At 41.7% G+C, this 12,225-nt stretch overlaps 1 protein-coding gene across 2 annotated transcripts in view; it reads right to left on the bottom strand.

Annotated features, from left to right (window-relative positions):
* Positions 1-12,225, bottom strand: part of LOC126281879 (zinc finger protein 37-like) — a 77,433-nt gene that overhangs the window by 8,279 nt on the left and 56,929 nt on the right. For both annotated transcript variants that reach the window (XM_049981196.1, XM_049981186.1), the window contains exon 5: positions 9,487-9,608. In XM_049981196.1, the coding sequence (XP_049837153.1) occupies positions 9,487-9,608 (122 nt within the window). The remainder of the gene's footprint in view (positions 1-9,486; positions 9,609-12,225) is intronic.

Raw genomic sequence — 12,225 nt, 5'->3', positions numbered from 1 at the left:
GTTGAAGTGTGAAATGAGGTGGGAAGGGCGCGAAAGGGCTGGATGGAAAACCAGCTGACATTTGGGAGGGACTAGCAACAAGTGCGTGGAATACAAATGTGGCACCTAACCGTATCCCTTGCCATGGTTTCAGCCACTTATTGTCATGCCCATACACAAGGAAATTCCTACCCATAATTGTCCCCTCCCTTCCCCAACCAAAAAGGTGTTTTGCTGCCCAACCAATCTACAAAATACTTAAGTCTACCCTTTCATCACAACTACTCCCAATTCCTTGCCGTATGAGTCATTCAGATACAAGATGTACCCTATAAACCATTCAAAATATTCAGGAATATTCTGTTCTAGAGACAAAGGAATTAAATATATTTGTTGCTAGTGGGCACTGGTTGATATCAATGGGGCAAGTTGAAAATTTGTGCTGGACCAGTATTTGAACCTGGGACTCACACTTACTATTCAGATGTACTGACCACTACACCATCCCAACACAGTGGTCATCACAACCAAATGGACAACCCTAGTGTGTCTCCTGCCAGACCCAAATTCCCACCTTATAATGCACACTACTGATGTAGTGCCTCTGTTCATAAGCTTCATTAATCATAGAATCTTACCAATTCCTGTCCGAAAGAACAGACACCACACATATATAATTAAGGTGATGACAGACAATGATTTCTTCAGTGCAGATGCATGCCAAGCTCAAACTCCTACTGGAATCAGCGAGATGCCACGAGTGATGCGGCTAACGAGCAAGGGCACTACATCGCTATTGCGAGTTACAACCTGAGAATTTGTGTCCGTTGGGAGGAGGGCTTAGGGCAGTCCATGCTGTTGTGGTGACCACTTTGTCCTGATGGAACAGTGGTCACTGCAACTTCCTAGTTAGCAGGAAGCCCAGTTTCAAATCCCAGACCGGCACAAATTTTCAACTTGCTGCATTCATATAAACCATTGCTCACTGGCAGCTAATGTCTTTAATTGTTTTGCGCCTTGATTCACAATAGCTGCAAGATCAAAATGGTGTCTGTTCTTTCGGACTGCTATTCTGTCACAGGCATAGTCATTTGCGAAAACAGTCATATCATACGCCAGCTCAGATGTAACTGTTGCACAGCCTTTATGTGGGTATGACCACCAACCAGATGTCCACCCACATGAATGGACACCATTAATTACAGTGTGGCTGAGAGCAGAGTTGAGTACATGGCTGTTTCTCAGCACTGTGCCATCTGGATCACCCCCCCCCCCCCCCCCCCCATATCAACTTCTCTAAACTATGTAGATGGTGACCACCTTACAACACATGCTTGCATCCCACAATCCTCTGGTTCTCAGTCTCCACCAGCCCCTGTCTAACACACATCTTTATACCATCCCCTCCCCATGGCACTCATTCTCATGCTCACCAGCCTGGAGTCTCCCTCTTCTTCAGTTCTATCTTTCCCTCCCAATCCACCTGTCCTCAACACTATGTGCCGTACACAGTTATTTCTGCCTTAGCCAGAATGAGCTCACTGGTAATGCATTCCTACTCCACATGCTTGTTGCCTCTTGCTACCAGCCACTTCTTTCCCTTCCATACCTTCTACCCACTCCTCATTTCCTTTTTCCCTTCACCCCCTCCACCCAATACTACAAGCCATCACAGTTCAGCTGCAGTGCCGGAACAACATAGCTAAGCATGTGTATGTGTATGTCTGTGTGTTTCTGGACTAGCAGCTCTGAAGAAGCACATTGCCCGAAAGCTTAGTATTGTTTCCAGTCTTGTTCATGTACCTGTAAATCACTCAGGGCCTCAAATGTACGGTTTGTTCTTACCTATACTGCTTGCAATACTAAGAAGTAATAATAGTGATTCACTGGACATAAAATCATGCAAGTGAGCCCAGACGAATCAGACTGATTACTTGAATCAGCAATAAAATTAACAATTTACTCATAGACCAATTTATACTAGCAAGCAAGGTTCAAAACATAAATGTTCACTCTCTAGAGAAGTGCTTGCTGTTTTACAAGTTACTTTCAACTAAGCAAGTAGTGAGTAGACAATGAGGTTTTTACTTAAATGGAGACAGAATACAGAATAAAGATCTTAGGAAGCTAGTAAATTTGTTAAAGCCTTACAATATTAATGTACAAAAAGGATTTACTGAGAAAATTTGAAACAGATACTGACATCCAATACATTACAATAATTTCAATTGTGAGGATAAGTATAGTTTGTCAAAAGCACACTACCTGCCCTCTTTGAAGAGAGTATTTATAGAAATATTTCTCATTTGCACAAAACATGTGGGAAACATTTCAAGGTAATGAAAGAATGGAGTTACTAAGATACATGTTCCAGAGCCAAAAGTTCATGTCTACAGTACTGAACTAAAAACTTTATATCAAGAAGCACTGTAACAAAGAAAGCAGAAAGCTCAAAAATAACAGAAGTGAAAAATTTGTATATGCAACGCAAACTGCAACTGCTGTGTGAATGAAGTTATCACCAGCCCACAAATACTACTACACTAATGAAAAATTCTGCACTGTAAAAATACTTAAATAACATAAATAGTACAATCATCTATAGCCCTGAAGTTTGCAAGTATACAGAATTTTAAGACTTTCCTCATAGTTTTCCAGTTATTTTTTTTTTTTTTTTATATCATTAAGATAAGAACTTGAGTATCGTGAAACAGGTAAAAAATTAAATAAGTGGCTGAAATGCAGAATATGTGCTATGGGAGGTAGGTAGCAAAATAAATATTGTAATTTCATTCTTTCTCATATTATGGCTGTATGGCACACTGGTCAGTTTGAAGAATTCCATAAGAAAATCTAGGGTGACACCCCTTGCAATCTTTAAGATAGGTTGTGAAGACTGTAGTAAATTTGATTTCACATTCAGCTATGAAAAAGACGTGCTGCCAACAGATTCTGCACAATTTCCCCATAACTCAAAAATAGGCTCATGTCAGTTTTGTGGAAACATTCAAAAAATTCGACTGGAAGAATGCAAAATCATATACAAGATTGTAACTGGACATGAAACTTGAATATATTTCTAAGAGCCCTAAACTAAGTAGCTATGTCCAAGTTGAGGCAAAACAAAAAAAAGTCACTAGTTTGCAAAGCGCAATGACTGAATGAGACTTGGGCATGCCCAGCATTTGCTTTAGAGAATCAAATGTTGAACGCTGTATACCAACCTGTTTGCCGCAAGTCGCTAATGAAATAAAAAAAATGAAAACTTCGCTTTGTTTTTCATCACAACAATGCCACTGCCACACAATTGCCAAACAATTGATTATTTGTTAAGAACTGCATTATACAACACACAGCTGAACTAGCTCTTTTATTTTTGACTACGAATTTTGGTCAATTTCAGACTATCCATGGGCAGGAACAGGAAAAAACTGTTTGATGTTATGGTCAAATTAGATGCAATTTTTTCCCAAATTCAGTGTTATTTTGTTGCCAAGTTCAGTGCTATTTTGTTGCCCAACTTGTTTCTTCGCCAATTTCACTGTTACCTTTTATACCAATTTTGATCTTATTTGTTTCCAATTTTGGTGCTATTTTTTATGGCAAGTTCACCATTATTTTTTGCCAAATCTGGTGATTTTTTAAAAAATCAAATTAAGCATATTTTTTCCAATTTTGGTTTTTTTTCGATCCTGGTGTTTTTTCCTCACAATATCAGTGCTTTTTTCCAATTTTAGTGTTATTTTTTAAGTTCCATAATACTTCTTTAAAAACAAAATGAACTGTCATTTTAAGATTATACATGAATATCAGCCTTCACAAAAAAGAAGGAAAAATGCAAGTTCAGCATTCAATAGCTGTCAGCTATGAACATCGGTACACTTTCATCCTCAGATTTATAATATTTTTTTAAATGAGAAAATGGCAAATTTTACGATATTTCATAGAAATACCCAAGTTTGTGTTATTTCTCTAAGAACCACTAATTTCATACTACTCTTCATGTTACCACTTTCGCAAAATTTTCCTGTCCCTATCCACGAATCATAAAACCTATTCAACTTGTGTTCAACAACTGGAATGCTTATTCATTCTGAAATGTTACACTACAATATAGCACCAGTAAACCCTCAACGAATCAAACTCCAATGCATAAAACAGCTTCATATGTCTGATTACTTTACATTTGTTGGACTTGGTAGTCTCGTGATAAAGCACATAACAGAAACAAGAGGTTGTGGGGTCAAATACCAGGTCCACAACACATATTTTTCATCTGCCTTTAATCTAGCCTTCACCTCTTAGTGATGTGGAGAATCACCAGGAATGACATGCGGTTCGGATTCCATGTCAAACTGTGGGAGAAATGGGTTAGATTAGGAACACACAAGTTGCCAAAGGGGCGTCTAATGAAGACTTGCACTTGGCTACTGAGGCATACACAACTACTTTACCAGTGAGTTAAATGTCTTAAATTACATTTCATGTCAAGTATCTAAAAGTTTGTTGGAAGTCACTAAGTGCTCTCATTATCAAACACTGGATGAGAATGTTGCTGTTGTGATCTTCAGTGCAAAGACTGGTTTGGTGCAGCTCTCCATGCTACTCTCTTCTATGCAAGCCTCTTCATCTCCAAACAATTACTGTAACCTATTTCTTTCTGAATCTGCTTACTGTATTCATCTCTTAGTCTCATTCTGTGGTTATCACCCTTTTACTCTTCCCTCCAATACTACATTGATGATCCCTTGATTTCTCATAATGTGTTCTACAAAACAATCGCTTCTTCTAGTCAGGTTGTGCCACAAATTTCTTTTCTCTCCACTTCTATTCAGTACCACCTCGCTAGTTACAAGATCTACCCACCTACTCTTCTGTTTTTTTCGGTGGAATCACATTTCAAAAGCCTCTATTATCTTCTTGTCTAAACTGTTTATCATCCACGTTTCAATTCCATATATGGCTACACTCCGTACAAATACTTCCTGACACCTAAATCTATAATCAATGTTAACAAATTTCTCTTCTTCAGAAACAACAATTATGGACAGGATAGACTGCTACTTCTTGTAAAGACAATACACTGAGTTGCAGACACGTCAGAAAGACTGTTACTCGCTAAGATTTTGGATAAAACCTTCATCAGAAGAGAAAAAAATCTGATACGTATTCACACAAGCAAGCACATACCTCACACACATCACTGCTACCTGTGGCTGCTAATGCTAGTCATGTGTGTGAGAGGTGTGCTTGCTTGTGTGAATGTGTGTGTTTTTTCCTTTTCTTATGAAGGCTTTGGGCAAAAGCTTAATGTGTAAAAGTCTTTTTGTTGTGCCTGTCTGCAGCTTATCTTTACAGTAAGTAGCTTTTTATCCTTTTCATAATTATTGGTATTCCAACCTGAACTTTCTACTGACTTTTTCAGAAACACTTTTCTTTCCACTGCCAGTCAACACTTCATATCCGCTTTGCTTCGGCCATTATCAGTTAGCTTGCTGCCCAAATAGCAAAACTCATCTACTATTTTAAGTGTCTTGTTTCCTAATCTAACTCCCTCAACATCACCTGATATAATTTGACTACATTTCATTATCCTCACCTTGCTTTTGTTGATGTTCATCATATATTCTTCATTTAAGACACCATCCATTCCGTTCAACTGCTCTTCCGAGGCCTTTGGCCTCTCTCACAGAATTGCCCTGTTATTGGCAAACCTCAAAGTTTCTATTTCTTCTTCCTGCACTTAAATCCTACTCCAAATTTTCCATTCGTTCGTTACTGTTTTCTCAATGTACAGACTGAATGACATAAAGGATTGACTGCAACACTGTCTCACTCCCTTGTCAACCACTGCTTCTGCACAAATTGTAAATAGCCTTTTACCCCTGCTACCTTCAGAATTTCAGAGAGAGTACTCTAGTCAACATTGACAAAAGCTTTCTTTAAGTCTACAAATGCTAGGTAAAAATACATCTGCCTTTCCTTAGCCTATCTTCTAGGAGAAATTGAAAGGTTAGTGTTGCCTCGAGTGTCCCGACATTTCTCCGGAATACAAATCTTCCCCGAGGTCGGCTTCTACCAGTTTTCCCGGGCTTCTGTAAAGAATTTGTGTTAGTATTTTGCAATCATAACTTATTAAACTGATATACTGTATTCTTCTTGAGAGGATAGTCTGGGTAATTTGCTCTCCGTTTTCACAATGTTTATGATATATCTATTGAACTGTCTCATAAAATCACATAATTTTGGAGGTACATTCACTGATGTATGTGGATATTATCTGCAAAATTTGTTACCAATAGAGTTAGTAGCAAAGAAGTAATAAATTAAAACCTTACACCTGATGCTGAAGTTGTACTACCTGAATGGCCAAAACATAGTAAGCAATAAACTTTTCTTTGTTTTTATCATTTTGTGAGGAGCTGTGAGTAAGACAATGTTTTAAAAAGATTTGAAATTATGTGTAGTCTGCTCTCATTTTCAAACACTGGATTAATATAGTCTGGATAAATTGTGTGTTTGAGTTGTACTATCTCAAGACAAAGACACAGTTTATATCTTCAATACTTAACTCACTGCATTAAACCTTTAATGTAAAGTTATACCTCTTAATGAGTATGTTATAACACCATTTATAATTTTTTTAATTTGGTTAATATTGTATGAAATCCTGAAAATCTAGTTTTTGTTGCCTCTGGAAGACCTTAGGCAACCTGCAACTAGAACTATACACTGTGCAACATTTTAGCTGTTTACTAATATAGATGTGTTATACCCAACATGCCCTCTGTGCTGGTATGTAAACACTACATGGCTTTAATGTTTATGTTCCAAGGCAGACGACATCTTGGGTATGACACAAGTCATACTTTAGCAGAACAAATCGGAATGAGCAACTACTGCCAGTTTGGAACACGCAGTTGGATAGGTTTCACCGAAATCAATAGTAAAAAATAGTACAATTAGTACAGATGTGTGCTGTATAATGCATGTGTTACTATTCCTAAAAGCTGTGCCTACACCAAATATTTTTAACTGCTTATAGCACAGAGAAAAACATGGAATTAATATTTCAAACAATGGAAAATCCAGGATGGAATGTTACAATATTGTATAAAGGAAAGTTGCTACTCACCATATAGCGAAGATGCTGAGTCACAGATAGGCACAACAAAAAGACTGTCACAAATGTAACTTTCAGCCGGTAAGGCCTTCGTCAAAATTAGATGACAAACATCCACATAATTACTCACGCAAATGCAACTCACACACACGGCTGCACTCTCAGGCATCTGAGGCCACACTGTGAGCAGCACAACCAGTGCATGATGGGAGTGGTGGCTGGGTGGGGTTGAGGAGGAGGCTGGCGCGGAGAGGGCGAGGGATTGTAGGGTAGGGGTGGCAAACAGTGACATGCTCTTGGAGAGCACGCAGGGACAAGGTGGAAAGAAGGTAGGGCAGCTATGTTCGGTCGGTCGGGAGGTTGGATGGATGGCAACGGAGAGGTTGGGAAAGGGGGGGGGGGGGCAATAGCAGGAAAGGAGAGAAGCAAAAGACGAGGTGCATGGGGGAATGAGGGCTGTGTAGTGCTGGAATGGGAACAGAGAAGGAGCTGGATGGGAGAGGACAATGAGTAACGACGGTAGAGGCCAGGAGGGTTACGGGATATTCATCTTTTCTGAATTGTGCAAGTGTGAACTTTCCCTGCAATATATCTTACATTTCCATAACCCTCCTGGCTTCAACCTTCGTTGTCCTCTCCCTTCTAGCCCCTTCTCTGTTCCCATTCCAGCACTACACAGCCCTCATTCCTCCAGTGCATCCAGTCTTTCTGCTATCCCACTCCCCAACTCTCCATTTAACCTCCTGACTGCACGTAGTGCCCTAACCTCTTTCCACCTCAACCATGCGCACTCTCGAACAGCATGTCACTGTCTGCCACTCCTACCCTACTATCCTTCCCCCTCCCCGCCTCCACCTCCTCCTACCCCCCATTCGGTCGCCACTCCCATCATGCACTGGTGGTGCTGCTCGTGGTGTGACCTCAGATGTCTGAGACTGCAGTCATGAGTGTGTGAGTTGCATTTGTGTGAGTGTGTATGTGGGCGTTGGTCGTCTAATTTTGACGAAGGCCTTACTGGTCGAAAGCTACATTTGCAATAGTCTTTTTGTTGTGCCTATCTGCAACTCAGCACTCAGCATCTCTGTTACATAGTGAGTAGTAACTTTTCTTTTCACAACATTGAATTTATATTTAAGTGCCCATTTTTGTCTGATTTATCAGTAGACAACTTATTTTTGTCATCTTAAGTCAAACAAAATGTACATAGGCAGTGATTTTTATCACCTCAAGATGATGATGTATCCTTCTGAAACCAAGTTTGGAGGAATCAACATCAGAATGCAAAAAATGTTCCCAGAACTGGTTTGAACACATGCAAGAATGCATGAATTTTAGTCACAAGTATTTTGAGAAACAATAAATGATTTGTACTAAAGAAAGTTTTTATTTCACTGCTTTTGTAAAAACTTAAAAAGTGCCCCTCAGTACCAGGTAGTTCGTGCAGCATCCAAAGACACATTACAGGATAGTTGGAGCCTAAGTACATCATTAGCTACTTCCACAACCTGTGTATTAATGGGGACAGTGTAATGTAGCACTGTTCTATAATTTTAGGGGATGACCCAATTCTCTGTAGGTATCTGATAGCCAGCTGGTGAGGTACTGGAGCTATTAATCATGTATCTGATGTTATATTAATTGACAAAGATAAATGTCATTAAGGCTACACTCAAACAATGGAAACACCAGGTTGGAAATTAAAACTGTAAGGAAAAGATAGATTGCTACTCACTGTAAAGATGACACACTCAGTTGCAGACAGGCACAACTATAAGACACTTATACATTAACTTTCAACCACAGTCTTCATCCGGAAAAGAAAGCAACACACACATTCAATCACACACACAAACGAGCCACCTCATGCACACAAGATCGCCATCTCTGGCAGCTCATACCACAATGGCTGCAACTGAATGTGTCATCTTAATGGTAAAAGACTACGCTTAGTAGAACAATATAAAAAAAATTGAAAGCTATCATCAGAATGGAAATTTGAATTTTTGTCCTCATGCAATTATTTTCTCAAAATTAATTCAAAAACAGCTTTTTATAAAAGCAGTAAGAATTCTGTTCATGAAAAAAGGGCATTTGAAGCATACATATAGCCCAATACTATAGAGTGACCTTTTATCATTTAATAATTAATAATACATCAATGTATCACACAATTAGACAGAAATTAAAAAGAAACATCCACTGACTACAGATACTTTTAAATAATTGCTAGTGTTAAATGACTGCTGGTGATCTAATTGTGATATAAAAGTCTACGGAAACACTAATACCCATTTTCTTAACAAACATTAACAAATATATTTCTCCAAAATACATTTTCCATCACCCAAAAATTTTACTTGTATTTCATAAAAAAATACACTAACCTCAAATGGCTTCTCACCAGTATGTGATCTACGGTGCCGAAACAAGCTGTTTTTGGAGAAGAAACATTTGCCACAGATATCACATTTCATATTTCTTAGGCCATGATGAGCAAGCATGTGATCTGAAACACCCAGAAATGCCCAAAAATTATACACCAAATTTTAGAATTTCAAAATACTACTATGTCACCTTCAAAAAGGAGAGACAAATGAAGGGAACAATGCATATATTGACCACGTGACATTATAAAATGTGACTGTAAATGGTGTGCGAAATAGAACAATATACACTCCTGGAAATGGAAAAAAGAACACATTGACACCGGTGTGTCAGACCCACCATACTTGCTCCGGACACTGCGAGAGGGCTGTACAAGCAATGATCACACGCACGGCACAGCGGACACACCAGGAACCGCGGTGTTGGCCTTCGAATGGCGTTAGCTGCGCAGCATTTGTGCATCACCGCCGTCAGTGTCAGCCAGTTTGCCGTGGCATACGGAGCTCCATCGCAGTCTTTAACACTGGAAGCATGACGCGACAGCGTGGACGTGAACCGTATGTGCAGTTGACGGACTTTGAGCGAGGGCGTATAGTGGGCATGCGGGAGGCCGGGCGGACGTACCGCAGAATTGCTCAACACGTGGGGCGTGAGGTCTCCACAGTACATCGATGTTGTCGCCAGTGGTCGGCGGAAGGTGCACATGCGCGTCGACCTGGGACCGGACCGCAGCAGCGCACGGATGCATGCCAAGACTGTAGGATCCTACGCAGTGCCGTAGGGGACCGCACCGCCACTTCCCAGCAAATTAGGGACACTGTTGCTCCTGGGGTATCGGCGAGGACCATTCGCAACCGTTTCCATGAAGCTGGGCTACGGTCCCGCACACCGTTAGGCCGTCTTCCGCTCATGCCCCAACATCGTGCAGCCCGCCTCCAGTGATGTCGCGACAGGCGTGAATGGAGGGACGAATGGAGACGTGTCGTCTTCAGCGATGAGAGTTGCTTCTGCCTTGGTGCCAATGATGGTCGTATGCGGGTTTGGGGCCGTGCAGGTGAGCGCCACAATCAGCACTGCATACAACCGAGGCACACAGGGCCAACACCCGGCATCATGGTGTGGGGAGCGATCTCCTACACTGGCCGTACACCTCTGGTGATCGTCGAGGGGACACTGAATAGTGCACGGTACATCCAAACCGTCATCGAACCCATCGTTCTACCATTCCTAGACCGGCAAGGGAACTTGCTGTTCCAACAGGACAATGCACGTCCACATGTATCCCGTTCCACCCAACGTGCTCTAGAAGGTGTAAGTCAACTACCCTAGCCAGCAAGATCTCCGGATCTGTCCCCCATTGAGCATGTTTGGGACTGGATGAAGCGTCGTCTCACGCGGTCTGCACGTCCAGCACGAACGCTGGTCCAACTGAGGCGCCAGGTGGAAATGGCATGGCAAGCCGTTCCACAGGACTACATCCAGCATCTCTATGATCGTCTCCATGGGAGAATAGCATCCTGCATTGCTGCGAAAGGTGGATATACACTGTACTAGTGCCGACATTGTGCATGCTCTGTTGCCTGTGTCTATGTGCCTGTGGTTCTGTCAGTGTGATCATATAATGTATCTGACCCCAGGAATGTGTCAATAAAGTTTCCCCTTCCTGGGACAATGAATTCACGGTGTTCTTATTTCAATTTCCAGGAGTGTACATTTAGCATAATGTTAATCTTTGAGGAAGAAGATTAATTACGTCAATTAATTTTGTTTCTTATAATATGGTACACCCCAGGTCTTACATGCTTCACCCACTGTCCCTGCTGTTGAGACATCTTCGCGGGCACCGGGCGCGGTTGGCCCACCCTCTCCCCAAGGGGAGTGACGGGTTCACAAGCAGGCACACAGGGGGAGGGGTTTATTAGTTATTGTGAGCTCCAACGTTAGGGGGGTGATGGAGCCCCTTAGGGAAATAGTGGGAAGGTCGGGGAAGAAGGCCAGTGTTCACTCTGTCTGCTTGCCGGGAGGTCTCATCCGAGATGTGGAGGAGGCCCTGCCGGTGACGATAGAGAGCATTGGGTGCACCCGACTGCAAATTGTTGCTCATGTCGGCACCAATGACTCCTGCCCTGTGGGTTCAGAGGTCATCCTCAGTTCGTACAGGCGATTGGCGGAATTGGTGAAGGTGCAAAGCCTCGCTCGCAGGGTGGACTCAGAGCTAACTATTTGCAGTATCGTTCCCAGAACCGATCGCGGTCCTCTGCTTTAGAGCCGAGTGGAAGGCTTAAACCAGAGGCTCAGATGTTTCTGCGGAGATCTGGGGTGCAAAATTCTCAACCTCCGTCATCGGGTGGAGAAATGTAGGGTCCCCCTGAATAGGTCAGGTGTGCACTACAAGCCGGAAGCGGCTACAAGGGTAGCGGAGTATGAGTGGAGTGCACATGTGGGTTTTTTAGGTTAGAGAATACCCTCCCTAGGCCCGACAAGATGCCTCCTGAGATGCGGCAAGGTCGGAGTAGGCAAAATGCAACACGGAATAACAATATTAATGTGCTAATAGCAAAATGCAGGAGCATCTATAGAAAGTTCCCAGAACTGCTCTCTTTAATAAACGGTCACAACGCCCATATAGTACCAGGGACAGAAAGTTGGCTGAAACCAGACGTAAACAGTAATGAAATAATAAACTCAGATTGGAGTGTATACCGCAGAGACAGGCTGGACAGTGAAGGGGGAGGCGT

The sequence above is a fragment of the Schistocerca gregaria genome, chromosome 1, assembly GCF_023897955.1.
Source record: "Schistocerca gregaria isolate iqSchGreg1 chromosome 1, iqSchGreg1.2, whole genome shotgun sequence".
In the NCBI taxonomy this organism is placed as follows: Eukaryota; Metazoa; Arthropoda; class Insecta; order Orthoptera; family Acrididae; genus Schistocerca; species Schistocerca gregaria.
The sequence above is the reverse complement of the archived record's forward strand: the minus strand, read 5'-3'. Positions and strand labels throughout refer to the sequence as shown.